This window comes from Caretta caretta, chromosome 26, assembly GCF_965140235.1.
Source record: "Caretta caretta isolate rCarCar2 chromosome 26, rCarCar1.hap1, whole genome shotgun sequence".
Taxonomy (NCBI): Eukaryota; Metazoa; Chordata; order Testudines; family Cheloniidae; genus Caretta; species Caretta caretta.
Genome location: NC_134231.1, coordinates 14,773,039 through 14,786,368, shown reverse-complemented (window position 1 = coordinate 14,786,368; position 13,330 = coordinate 14,773,039). Strand labels below are relative to the sequence as shown.

Here is a 13,330-nt window from a genome sequence, read left to right as displayed (position 1 = left end):
AACGCTGGCTCATGCCCTTGGGACAGAGCAGATACCTGCCTCAGTCACTGGCTGGGGAGACCTGCTGCTGTGCATTGTGGGAGGAGAGAGAGTCAGGCCCAGGTTGGACAGTGGTGGTGATTTGCTGGTGGTGAGTGGCAGCTGAGATCAGTCTGTAGCAAAGGATAGCTTGTCGTGGGGGACAGGGGAGGAATGGGCAGGTGATCACCCCTTCCAGTTTGAAGCAGATGTATTTGCTTTGTGGGAGAAGTTCAGTGCTGGGAGCTGGTATTTCCCCTTGCTAGCAAGGCATTGCAACACTCGGGCACTTTCTGAGGATCTCCCATTGCTGCAGTGATCCCCGACAGTCCCTGGCCCCTACCCCATGGCTCCTGGGTGCTCAGACTCTCCGGTATGTCTGACACCGCTATGGCTGATTCTCTGTACAAACTGTTCTGATTCTCTTTCATTTCCAGCCTGTGAGACGCAGCTGCCTGTGTCCTTCAGGCACCTGATTCTCCCCGAGAAATACCCCCCGCCCACAGAGCTCCTGGACCTGCAGCCGCTGCCCGTGTCCGCTCTGCGTAACAGTGCCTTTGAGAGCCTCTACCAGGACAAGTTCCCCTTCTTCAACCCCATCCAGACCCAAGGTGGGTACAGCTCCCACCCCACGCTGCTCCCTGGGTTGCTGAGAAGCAGGTGGCCCCGCTCCATGGGGTGTGGGTGAATGATCCTCCGCATTAGATATCCTGCCTTCTCTCCCTGCCCTGTGCCTTGGGAAAGAGCAGGCTGCTGGGGTCTGAACAACCTTGGTTTGCCAGAAAGGCTTGACAGAGGCCCCACTGTGATAATCAAAGGCCAAGACCGTACTTTTCACTTCCCAAATACTGCACCTGGGTAACAGGGATGTCCGGAGCTACAGTAGCTAATGCTCCGGGCAGTAGTGGGAGGGCTTGTTTCAGCCTCTAACGACTGCGGTGGGGATAAGAACATGAGAACGGCCATACTGGGTGAGACCAAAGGTCCATCTCGCCCAGTGTCCTGTCGTCTGATGGTGACCAATGCCAGGTGCCCCAGAGGGAATGAACAGAACAGGGAATCGTCAAGTGATCCATCCCCTGTCACCCATTCCCAGCTTCTGACAAACAGAGGCTAGGGACCCCATCCCTGCCCATCCTGGCTAATAGCTGTTGCTGGACCCATCCACCATGAATTTACCTAGTTCTTTTTTGAACTCTGTTACAGTCTTGGTGTTCACAACATCCTCTAGCAATGAGTTCCACAGGTTGACTGTGTTGTGTGAAGAAATACTTCCTTTTGTTTGTTTTAAACCTGCTGCCTATTGTCATTTGATGACCCCTAGTTCTTGTGTTATGTGAAGTAAATAACACCTCCTTATATACTTTCTCCACACCAGTCATGATGTTCTAGAGCTCTGTCATAACCCCACTTAGTCCCAGTCTGGTTAATCTCTCTCATACGGAACCTGTTCCATCCCCCTAATCAGTTTTGTTGCCCTTTTCTGAACCTTTTCCAATTCCAATATATCCTTTTTTGAGATGGGGCAACCACATCTGCATGCACTATTCAAGATGTGGGCATCCTATGGTGGAGCAGGGAGAGAATCTAAGCTACAAGCCCTTGTGTCAGAGGCTTGAGCTAGAGCAGTGGGCAGTCTCTGCTGATATAAAGCAAAGTTAGCAAGAGTCAGGCTCTGCCTGCGAGCAAGTTCACAGACTCTGGCAAGCACAGGGCTGATCTTGCAGAAAGACATATTCCTAAGACGTGCTGGGCACAGAGCTCGCACGCAAACACCGCCCGGTATCAAATGGTACCAGAACATCCCGATATCAAGGACGGTACAAAAACATTCCCCAAAGATAACAGGAACATTGCCTAAAGATAAGGTCAGGATGACAGTACGCAATAAAGATGTTTTAGTCAAACCAACATGTTCAAGGAGACGGGTAATAACTAGCCACATCAGACGGCAGTAACTAACTATGTCAGGGGGCAGTACTAACTTGTTTGTATCAGGGTATAAAGATGTATCTCAGGGAGTATCTTTGTCCAGCCGAGTGGGGAATGGAAAGTCCCGCCATTCACTGAGCCGTGTCCATTGTCACGGGCATACATGTCTTAGTATCCTCATAAAGTCTTCCAGGGCCTATTACTGTGCTTTGTCGACAATAAACCTGGCCTGGCGCCTTTGTCCCTTAATGGATCCTGTGGTCATTGGGCGGTTCGCTTAAGGCTGTCTGCGCAGAGCTGGGGCAGCACAAAGGGAGAACACACACGCAGCCAAACCTCTCACAACACATGGATTTTTATATTTTCTGTCTTATCTATCCCTTGCCTAACGATTCCCAACATTCTGTTACGTTTTTTGACGGCTGCTTCACATTGAGTGGATGTTTTCAAAGAGCTACCCACAAGGACTCCAAGATCTTTCTTGTGTGGCAATGGCTAATTTAGACCCCATCATTTTGTATGTATAATTCGGATGATGTTTTCCATTGTGCATTACTTTGCATTTATCAGCATTGAATTTCTTCTGCCATTTTGTTGCCCAGTCACCCAGTTTTGAGAGATCCTTGTAGCTCTTCGCAGTCTGCCTGGGCCTTAACTATCTTGAGTAGTTTTGTGTCATCTCCACCTCACTGTCTACCCCTTTTTCCAGATCATTTATGAATATGTTGAATAGGACTGGTCCTTATACAGACCCCTGGGGGACACCACTATTTACCTCTCTCCATTCCATAATATACCCATGGGGGCAGATTACCCCACATCTGCCTGGTGGCGGAGATCCTTACACCTTCTTCTGAAGCAACTAGTGTTGTCCTATTTAGGAGAGAGCCTGTGTTCTGGTCTTAAAATGCTTCCCAGTGCCTGCCAAGTCAACCTGGAAAGAGTCTGCATTGTAATGCTCCTCCTGTGAGGAATTCCTGTTAGGTGTTTAGAAGTACTGCCCTGCTAGCGTCCCTTGGCCTGGAGGGGCCTCCTCTGGGGTGATGGTGCGAGTCTGTCTGCCAGGGCTTTGGCCTGCCAGCAAGGAGGCCAGGGTAATGGGAACCTTGTCCTAGCTGCACTGGGTTGAAATCCCCAGACCTCCTCCGGGCAGTGTGGCTGGGGTTGGCTTTGGCTCAGTGGTACTGCGGCAATTTGGCTACCTGGGGTAACCAAGTGTTCTGTCTCTTTCCAGTGTTTAACACAGTCTATAACAGCGACGACAATGTGTTCGTGGGCGCCCCCACAGGGAGCGGAAAGACCATCTGTGCCGAGTTCGCCATCCTAAGGATGCTGCTGCAGAACTCGGAGGGGCGTTGTGTCTATATCACCCCCATGGAGGCCCTTGCTGAGCAGGTGAGTCCCCACGGCCCTGTCTCCTGGGCGTGGGTTGGATTCCTCCTCCAGCCTGTGTGCTGGGAACTCCCAGGTCCTCAGGAGGTGGTGTGTGGGGTCTCTGTCTCTCTGTTCATAAGAACGGCCGTACTGGGTCAGACCAAAGGTCCATCCAGCCCAGTATCCTGTCTACCGACAGTGGCCAATGACAGGTGCCCCAGAGGGAGTGAACCTAACAGGTAATGATCAAGTGATCTCTCTCCTGCCATCCATCTCCACCCTCTGACAAACAGAGGCGAGGGACACCATTCCTTACCCATCCTGGCTAATAGCCATTAATGGACTTAACCTCCATGAATTTATCCAGTTCTCTTTTAAACCCTATTATAGTCCTAGCCTTGACAACCTCCTCAGGCAAGGAGTTCCACAGGTTGACTGTGCGCTGAGTGAAGAAGAATTTCCTTTTATTTGTTTTAAATCTGCTACACATTAATTTCATTTGGTGGCCCCTAATATTATGGGAACAAATAAATAACTTTTCCTTATTCACTTTCTCCACACCACTCATGATTTGATAGACCTCGATCGTATCACCCTTAGTCTCCTCTTTTCCAAGCTGAAAAGTCCTAGCCTCTTTAATCTCTCCTCATGTGGGACCCCTTCCAAACCCCTAATCATTTTAGTTGCCCTTTTCTGATGCCAGTATATCTTTTTTGAGAGGAGGGGACCACATCTGCACGCAGTATTCAAGCTGTGGGCGTACCATGGATTTATATAAGGGCAATAAGATATTCTCCGTCTTATTCTCTAGCCCTTTTTTAACGATTCCTAACATCCCGTTTGCTTTTTTGACTGCCGCCACACACTGTGTGAACGTCGTCAGAGAACTATCCATGATGACTCCAAGATCTTGATTAGTTGTAGCTAAATTAGCCCCCACCATACTGTATGTATAGTTGGGGTTATTTTTTCGTGCATTACTGTACATTTATCCACATTAAATGTCTTTTGCCATTTTGTTGCCCAATTACTTAGTTTTGTGAGATCTTTTTGAAGTTCTTCACGGTCTACTTTGGTCTTAATTATCTTGAGCAGTTTAGTATCATCTGCAAACTTTGCCACCTCGCTGTTTACCCCTTTCTCCAGATCATTTATGAATGGGTTGAACAGGTTTGGTCCTAGGACTGACCTTTGGGGAACACCACTAGTTACCCCTCTCCATTCTGAAAATGTACCATTCATTCCTACCCTTTGTTCCCTGTCTTTTAACCAGTTCTCAATCCATGACAGGATCTTTCCTCTTATCCCATGACAACTTAATTTCCCTGCTTGTAGTCTGCTGTCTTGCCCCCTCCCTGCCTCCCCGCAAATGTCCCTGTGACCCGGGGAGTACAAGGAAACGCCAGGGCAATCCCAGCCAAGAGCTCTGGCCTAGGGTTAACGGCAGTACCTGCTGTGCCCTGGCAGGTCTTCCTCGACTGGTACGAGAAGTTCCAGGAGCGGCTCAGTAAGAAAGTGGTCTTGTTGACGGGGGAGACCAGCACAGATCTCAAGCTGCTGGGCAAGGGCAACATCATTGTCAGCACCCCCGAGAAGTGGGACATCCTGTCCCGGCGCTGGAAGCAACGCAAGAACGTCCAGAATGTCAACCTCTTCATTGTGGACGAAGTGCACCTCATCGGGGGCGAGAATGGGGTAGGAGGCTGAGGGGGCTGGGCTGCCTTCGCGCGGTGGGGGAGGCCCACTGGCTCCTTTACCTCAGCCCAAAGCAGTGCCCAGGGAAAGGGGTCGGGGGGAGCTAGACCACCGGGGTGGCTAATCTCGTTCCTGCTGCGTCATGTACCTGGGGCAAAAAGCTATTCCAGGGCTGCCCCCTGGACTGCAGTCCTGCTGGGAGCGTACCCCTGGGCCCTGGCACTTAAAGGCCAGCAGCTACAGGGTCAAGTGGGGGGCAAGATCGGGTCTGGAGGTGGGGGGGATGGATGGCCCTCCCCGCTGGAAGTCCTGCAGCTGGCTCGGAGCTGAGAAGGAGGTGGGGCTCTCCACAGAGGCCATGGGAGCCCGGGACAGCAGAGGTGCTGGCCTGCTGCCCTTCTGCAGCCTTGATGGTCATCGCTGAGTGGCTGCTTGGTGCAGGGGCTGGGGAGAGGGCTCAGGCTGACGGGCTCTTCTCCTCTCCATCCCCCCACTTGTAACCTGCCCTTGTGTCCATCCGCAGCCCGTGCTGGAGGTGATCTGTTCCCGGATGCGCTACATCTCCTCCCAGATCGAGCGGCCCATCCGCATCGTGGCCCTGAGCTCCTCGCTGTCCAACGCGAAGGATGTCGCTCACTGGCTGGGCTGCAGCGCCACGTCGACCTTCAACTTCCACCCCAACGTGCGCCCCGTGCCCCTGGAGCTGCACATTCAGGTAGGGACCCGGGAGGAGCCCCCCACCCTGGGGCTTTGGTCGGGGGCTTCACCATTCACTGCCGGCTCCTCTCTTCTACTCAGGGCTTCAACATCAGCCACACGCAGACCCGCCTGCTGTCCATGGCCAAGCCGGTCTATCACGCCATCATGAAGCACTCCCCCAAAAAGCCGGTCATTGTCTTTGTCCCGTCACGCAAGCAGACGCGCCTCACGGCCATAGACATCCTCACCACCTGTGCCTCCGATGTCCAGAGGCAGAGGTACTAGGTCTGGGTGTGGGGCAGGGGGGAGGACTGGACGGGCATTTGGGGTTTTCTCCCTCGTCCCTTCTCTGACCCTTCCCAGTGGAGAAGCCCAGGGGGGCGAGGGGAACGTGCCCTGGATGAGACCAAAGTAAGCTGCTGATCACGTGTGGTCACTGGACGTGCTGAGATCCGCCCTGTAGGGGTGTGTTAATCAGTCCCACTGGCCTGACAATTCCTCTTAGAGCCACTCTCCCCCTGGCCTCCACCTGCATGTTCAGCCACAGAGCTTCACCTTCCCGCTCCATGTCAGACTCCTGTGTGCTGTTAGAAAGCTGCTGTGTTCCATCCCAGAGGTGGCTGCCTTTCCGGCTGGGCTAAGTGACCCATGTGTGTGTCATCTAACTCCAGGGGTCGCAGAGCTAGGCACTGAGACCCTGTGAGGCAGGCACTATAAAACAAGGGTGTGTTACATTACACCCGCTGTATCGACAGGGAAATTGAGGCATAGTGGTGAAATGATTTAATGTGGGTCCATAGTCGTAGCTGAGCCAGCGCCAGAACCCAGGTGTCCTGGCTCTTGGTCCCCTGCTCTAAAGGCTGCAGCTCTGAGCACGGGGAGGGGAACCAGCAGTCCAGCCCCTGCTGCCTGCTCTAGCCATTGATCCCACTGAAGGGGCTGAGGACTTGCTGTCAGGGTGTGAGCGCCGCTTCGGAGCGGTTCTGGGGTGGGCAGGGCTCTTCGCTGGCCCCTGATGGTTCCTCCCCGCAGGTTCCTGCACTGCACAGAGAAGGACTTGGGGCCGTATCTGGACAAGCTGAGCGACGGCACCCTGAAGGAGACGCTGCTCAATGGTGTTGGCTACTTGCACGAGGGGCTGACAGCCATGGAACGGCGCGTGGTGGAGCAGCTGTTTGGCTCTGGTAACGGGAGCGAGCGGGGGTGTGAGCCGCCACACGTTGCTAACGTCCCCACCCTGGAGCGGGGCTAAGGAGGCCTGGAGGGGGTGGCCTGCCAAAGCCTCAGTGGCCAAGCTATGGAGACACCTCTGGGAGTCTGGGTCCCACTGCCTCCTCTTTGTAACCCATTGCCCAGTGACAGCTTTACCCCCAGACCAAGTGGGGCTGGCCAGCCGGGCTTGGGCGGAGCTCTGTACGCAGCACTGGTCCAGGGGGGCTCGTGCTGCTTGCAGGGGACAGTGAGGGGCTGCTGCTCAGTGCACAGGCCGCCTCTGGGCCTGAGAGAAGGGCCCATGCCAAGTCCCCGTCCCCGGTGCCCAATGGGCGTTCCGTTGGCATGGCTTGCATCCCCCAGGCCCAGGGTTTGCTTGTGAAACATCCTGCAGCTTTCTGCTGACTGCTCCTTGCTCGCCCGCAGGCGCTGTCCAGGTGGTGGTAGCCTCTCGGAGCCTGTGCTGGGGCATGAACGTAGCCGCTCACCTGGTGATCATCATGGACACTCAGTACTATAACGGCAAGATTCATGCGTGAGTATCCCTGAGCACACGCGGGAGGAGACCTCCCAGTGCCTGCGGCAGTAGCCGGGCGGAGGAGGGAGTGGCTCGCGAATGAGGGCATTGTCCTGAAGGTGCCCTGCCCCGCCCTGGCAGTCAGGGGTGTGTCCGGCTCACAGCTGGGACACTCTCTGCTTTCTCTCAGGTATGTGGATTACCCCATCTATGACGTGCTGCAGATGGTGGGCCATGCCAATCGCCCCCTGCAGGATGACGAGGGGCGCTGCGTTATTATGTGCCAGGGATCCAAGAAGGTGAGTGAAGCGAGGGGTGCCCGTGGGGGGGGGGGGGGGGGGGGGGGTGCGTGTTTTGTACCTCCCGACTCGGGCATGGATTTCCTATCCCAGCTCTGGTCAGATTGGCCCAAACCTCCGTCTTGGGAACAGGCTAACTTGGCTCAAATGCTGCAGTGGGCAAACACCATGCCCTGCGACGGCACCCTGCTCCCCCAGCATTTTACAAACCAGACCTCTGCTGTCATTTCGGGGTGCGATGGACACCCTGGCTTAGGACAGGTGCACTGTAGTCCCGCTGGAGGCGGAAATTTACCGGTGTAAATTTACCGGTGTACTGGTAAATCCTTCGAGTTACTTTCACCCCTGGGTGGGGTGCATCTGTCCAAAGTGGAAGGGGTCACTTTCTCCTGAGTTTCACACCTGCTTTGTCTGGTTCCTTTCTCCCTGTTGCAGGATTTCTTCAAGAAGTTCCTGTACGAGCCCCTCCCGGTGGAGTCGCACCTGGATCACTGCATGCATGACCACTTCAATGCTGAGATTGTCACCAAGACCATCGAGAACAAGCAGGATGCCGTGGACTACCTCACCTGGACCTTCCTGTACCGCAGGATGACCCAGAACCCCAACTACTACAACCTGCAGGGTGAGCCGTGCGAGATCGAGGGAGCCGACCGTGTGGGGGAAGGGGGGCGATGAACCTCGGGACAGTTGGCATGTTCAGCACTCACCCGTTCTCTCCGGCTGGCTTAGGCCCTGGTGGCAGGGCAGCCTGGCTGTGCCCCAAGCATTGCAAAGCCCCTCCGCTGTGCTGCTTTATCTGATCTGCCTCTTGTGTTGGCAGGGGTGTCTCACAGACACCTGTCCGACCACCTGTCCGAGCTGGTGGAGCAGACCCTCAGTGACCTGGAGCAGTCCAAGTGCATCAGCATCGAGGACGAGATGGACGTGGCACCCCTCAACCTGGGGATGATCGCAGCCTATTACTACATTAACTACACCACCATCGGTAAGGGACCCATCCGGGAGGGCAGCCAGGCCACGCGTATTGCTGCTCCTGGCATGAAGGGGAGGGCAGTGAACGCTCACCTCCTCCGGTGTAGCCATCAGCCTGGGGGAAAGGGGGTGTGTGTTGGCCTGTTGGCCCTGCAGTGCGCCCGTGCTAGTGGGCGGGGTCACAGCTGGGGCGGGCCGTGCTCTCGCTAATGCTGCAAAGAAAGATCCGCTCTTGGGACACTTGATTCTGTGCCTCTAAGCCAGCCCAGCAGCAGCTGGATCTGTTCCCAGACACTGGAGTCATCTCCCGCTGCTGGGCTCCCCCTGACCCCTCTCCCTGCCTCGGCTTCCCTAGAGCTCTTCAGCATGTCTCTGAATGCCAAGACCAAGGTGCGAGGGCTGATTGAAATAATCTCCAACGCTGCTGAGTACGAGAACATCCCCATCAGGCACCATGAGGATAACCTCCTGCGGCAGGTGAGTGCCGGGCTTCATGCTCACCGGCGTAAGGTTTGGGGATAGCAACCTAGATTCTAGGTCTGACCTAGATCAGTGCTTAGCCGCTCACTCGGACGCTTGAACAAACCGGCTGTCCCAGACCGTCCAGGGGCAGCTGTCTGCGTTGATGCGGACCCTGTTATCTGGAGCTGCTGTGTTGTTTTGACTAGGTTAGATCATTCCCGGACTAGTTGCTGGGGTATTCTGGGGAGTCTCTGGGGAATCTGCTCCTCTGGGTGAGGTGCAGTGGGTTATGTAGCCTTCTCAGCGGTAGGATACAGCCCAGGGGAAGCTGGATCTAGCTGTTACAGCACTGGCTGATGGATGTAGGCTCTGCTTGGCCGTGCCAGGCTCTCTACTTCGAATGGCCAAAGTGCCAACTTGGCTTCTCTCTCTCCCCAGCTGGCGCAGAAAGTCCCTCATAAACTGAATAACCCCAAGTTCAACGACCCCCACGTCAAGACCAACCTGCTGCTGCAGGCACACCTGTCCCGCATGCAGCTGAGCGCCGAGCTGCAGTCCGACACGGAGGAGATCCTCAGCAAGGTACGGGGGGAGGCGGTGCCCGCATGCCCACAGTGCTTGGGAGGGGGGGCGTCAGTGGGGCTGTTTCAGAGCTTAGGATTGAGTTGAGCGGTCGGGCCCATAACTACCTGCCTTCCTGGGGGGAGGCACTTCCTCCACTGGGGGCGTGGCTGGCCTGTGCAGAAGGGCCGAGCGAGCTGAAGGGAGGCTGTCGGCTGTCTGTGTCCCTGTACTGCACTCCTCGCCGTTCCCTGGCATGACGACTCTCTCCCCACCCAGGCGATTCGCCTGATCCAGGCCTGCGTGGACGTCCTGTCGAGCAACGGCTGGCTCAGCCCGGCCCTGGCGGCCATGGAGCTGGCCCAGATGGTTACCCAGGCCATGTGGTCGAAGGACTCCTACCTGAAGCAGCTGCCGCACTTCACTTCGGAGCACATCAAGCGCTGCACGGACAAGGTGAGGGCGGGGGAGTTCTGGCTGTGGGCGCCCCAGAGCCTGGCTAGATGCAGACGCCTGCCCTTGGTTTTTTTTGAAATGGGTTGAACGTTTCTTGCAGCCCCAGCTGCGTTTCAGCCGGTACTGGGGTAACCCCTTCCCCGTGTTGCTCCAGCCCTGGCCTGTTCGGGTGGAGAGCGCCAGGCTCTTGGTGCGGGTGCTGAAGGCTGCAGTTGAAGCCCGGTGCTGGCTCCTTGCCCGGTGTAGGGAGCTGGCACAGGCTGGGTTCCTGGCACTGCAGGGAGCGCAGGGTTTGCTCAGTGCCTGCACCGGTGCGCTTCATTGCAGGGGGTGGAGAGCGTGTTCGACATCATGGAGATGGAGGACGAGGACCGCAACGGCCTGCTGCAGCTCTCGGACGCCCAGATCACTGATGTGGCCCGTTTCTGCAACCGATACCCTAACATCGAGCTCTCCTACGAGGTGGTGGAGAAGGAGTGTATCCGCAGGTGAGCTGGGAGGTGCCGAGCAGCGTGCAGAGCTGCCTGCGGCGAGTGCCGGGGAAGGAATAGGCAGTGCCCTTGGCATCCCTGGCTGCAGAATTCAGGCGCTGGGGAGGCAGCGGGACCTTGCTGACCTCTTGTTTCTGTCCGCAGCGGAGGGCCGGTGGTGGTTCTGGTGCAGCTGGAGCGAGAGGAGGAGGTCACGGGACCTGTCATTGCTCCTCTCTTCCCCCAGGTACGTTGGCATGCTCGCAGAGGGGACTGCTGCCTTCATGGCTGTGACTGGCTGAGCCACCCGACAACTAGAAATGGGTCTATTCCAGGGGGTCCCCCACAGACCCCCTGGAACAGGGTGGGCCAGGGTTCCTGAGCCAGTCCGGGAAGCCCTCGCTGGCCGGCGTGCTGGGAGAGCTGCGGTGCTCAGCCCTCGAGCAGGATGACTGTCTCTAGGCTCCTCGCTGGCCAGCGCGGAGGGGAGGTGGAACATAGCCCGGGGAGCGCCTCCCTCCATTGCGGGCAGGGACTGTTAACCGCTGGTTGTCTCCTCTGCAGAAACGTGAGGAGGGCTGGTGGGTGGTGATCGGAGACTCCAAATCCAACAGCCTCATCTCCATCAAGAGGCTGACTTTGCAGCAGAAGGCCAAGGTGAGCTGTGGCGTGGAGGGAGGGGGACTGGGTGCAGCCCTGCTGCGGGGGCATTGGCACCTCCGGGCTGCCTGGCAGCAGGGTCCTTGGCAATGGGCGTGTGCTAGATCAAACCAGCCTGGGGCATTCCACTGTCGTTTCAGTGCCCCTGAGAAGGGCTGTCCTGCCCCCAGGCTGTAGCACGCAGCACGCCAGGGCCAGCCCTCCTGGCACTCGGAGGAAGCCTGGCTCAGCGTCTGACACGCAGCACTGCGAGCGAGGGGTGGGAATTGCGACTCGTACACGCAGGCAGGGGAGGCATGACCTGAGAACGAGGGGGTCTTGGTTCTGCCACTACCTCGGTGTGACCTTGGGCTAGTCGCAACCCCCTGCCTCAGTTTCCCCATTTCACCTGGGGCTAATGTCCAGCTCACAGGGAGTGCTGATTCTGACCCAGAGGGGCTGGGCACATTGCCCCGTATGCCAGCCACAAGATCTCTGAGCCGCCAGGGAAGCCCCCTGCCAGCGCTAGCTCCTCTGCCCAGCTACCAGCTCTCAAACGCCTTTGTCTGTTTAGGTGAAACTGGATTTTGTGGCCCCAGCCACAGGCGCCCACAACTACACCCTCTACTTCATGAGCGACGCCTACATGGGCTGTGACCAGGAGTATAAATTCAGCGTGGATGTGAAGGAGGCAGAGAGCGACAGCGACTCGGACTGAGCCGGGCCTTAGCCAAAGCTGGCCTGGGCCTCCCTGCCTGGTAGCCGAGACCTGGGCGCAGCTGAGGCGTCCCCAGTGGTTCCAAGGGAACAGTGTGTACAGCTCTGGCATTTGTTTGAATGTGGGCAGCATTGGGCCCTTTCCCCAGTGTAGTGGGGCCGCCTGCTTCTAGGCCGGCTGCTGATCCAGTGTGGGGCGACCTGGCCCCTTTAAATCATAACCTCCCCAAGCAGTTCTGAGCTGGCCTGGGGCCTGCCCCATTCCTTGCTGGGCAGCACCAGCCCGTGGCGTGTGCAGGAGACTCTGCATCTCGTGGAACCTGTGTTTTCGATGTTGATGTGTGTGGCTAAGCAGGAAAGCTTTGTACAGTGGTTTTAGAGGGGGGCTGGGCCAAGGGCCTTGGCCTCAATAAAGCTCTTTAGAAACAACCTCCCTGGTGTCCTGAGGAATCAGCTTGCTGGGGGGGAGGTACGTGTCTCCTCTTGCATTGTTCCTCTGGTGCCTGGAGCCTCCAGGCCCAGGCACTTGCTGTTGGGAGGAATTCTGACTAGTGCACAGAGGGCGTGAGCGGCATCCCAGCCCCAGAGCTCTCCCACTTCCTGAGAGGCCCCTCTCAGCACACTCTCAGGGGCATGTGCTCATGCCTGAGTCTTTCCTTCCTCGGTGGTTCTGGCCCTGTGTCCCTGACTGTCTTCCAGCTGGGGACCAGAGACGTCCGTTGAGTTCTCTCCAGCCAGCAGTGCCTGTGCTTAAGGAGGGGGGCTCCCCTTCGGTTCCCTCTCATGTTTACTTTGGAGTTGAGCCCTTGCAGCCAGCCAGGCGGCCAGCCTGCTAAAGGTAGCCCAGGGAGGAAGTCTGCTGAGATTGCTAGGGGGCTGTGTCACTCAGTGGAAGCAGTTTTATGACCCTAGCTGCCCCCAGCTGAGTCCCTGCTGACAGTTTTGGTCTGGCCAGGCCAGGCCAAGGAAAATGAACCAGGTGACATCACTCCACCAGCTTTAGCTAACGCCTGCTCTGGAACAGGAGGCCTAGGGTCCTGCTCTCCCTCTGTATCCTTCCCTTCCTGCCTGTGGCAGTCAGCCTGAGCAGGCCATGACTGCATCTTTTGCAATAATGCTGGGAGCCCATGCCCAGGGGGGCAGCTAAATGCTGGTATGAGTTTGCCAGGTCTCAGCAGGGCTAAGATGTCCATGTTTCTCCAGCAGTAAGGTTGCAAGTAAAGCTGCATTCTCTCTCTTCTGTCCCCTTAAGGAACCAGTGTCAGACTCTAGCCCCTGAAGCTCTCTTCCTTTTCCCTCCAAAA

At 56.6% G+C, this 13,330-nt stretch overlaps 1 protein-coding gene across 1 annotated transcript in view; it reads left to right on the top strand.

Moving 5' to 3' along the window:
• The window catches only part of SNRNP200 (small nuclear ribonucleoprotein U5 subunit 200), a 38,532-nt gene extending 26,077 nt beyond the window's left edge, over nt 1–12,455 (top strand). The window contains exons 29-45 of the mRNA XM_048829364.2: nt 456–629; nt 3,185–3,345; nt 4,792–5,019; nt 5,543–5,734; nt 5,818–5,996; nt 6,751–6,902; nt 7,357–7,465; nt 7,638–7,746; nt 8,182–8,371; nt 8,570–8,734; nt 9,077–9,198; nt 9,622–9,765; nt 10,024–10,200; nt 10,528–10,688; nt 10,836–10,917; nt 11,235–11,327; nt 11,884–12,455. Coding sequence (XP_048685321.1) covers nt 456–629; nt 3,185–3,345; nt 4,792–5,019; nt 5,543–5,734; nt 5,818–5,996; nt 6,751–6,902; nt 7,357–7,465; nt 7,638–7,746; nt 8,182–8,371; nt 8,570–8,734; nt 9,077–9,198; nt 9,622–9,765; nt 10,024–10,200; nt 10,528–10,688; nt 10,836–10,917; nt 11,235–11,327; nt 11,884–12,027 — 2,582 coding nt within the window. The 3' untranslated portion in view covers nt 12,028–12,455. The remainder of the gene's footprint in view (nt 1–455; nt 630–3,184; nt 3,346–4,791; nt 5,020–5,542; nt 5,735–5,817; nt 5,997–6,750; nt 6,903–7,356; nt 7,466–7,637; nt 7,747–8,181; nt 8,372–8,569; nt 8,735–9,076; nt 9,199–9,621; nt 9,766–10,023; nt 10,201–10,527; nt 10,689–10,835; nt 10,918–11,234; nt 11,328–11,883) is intronic.
• Nucleotides 12,456–13,330: the final 875 nt, after the last annotated feature.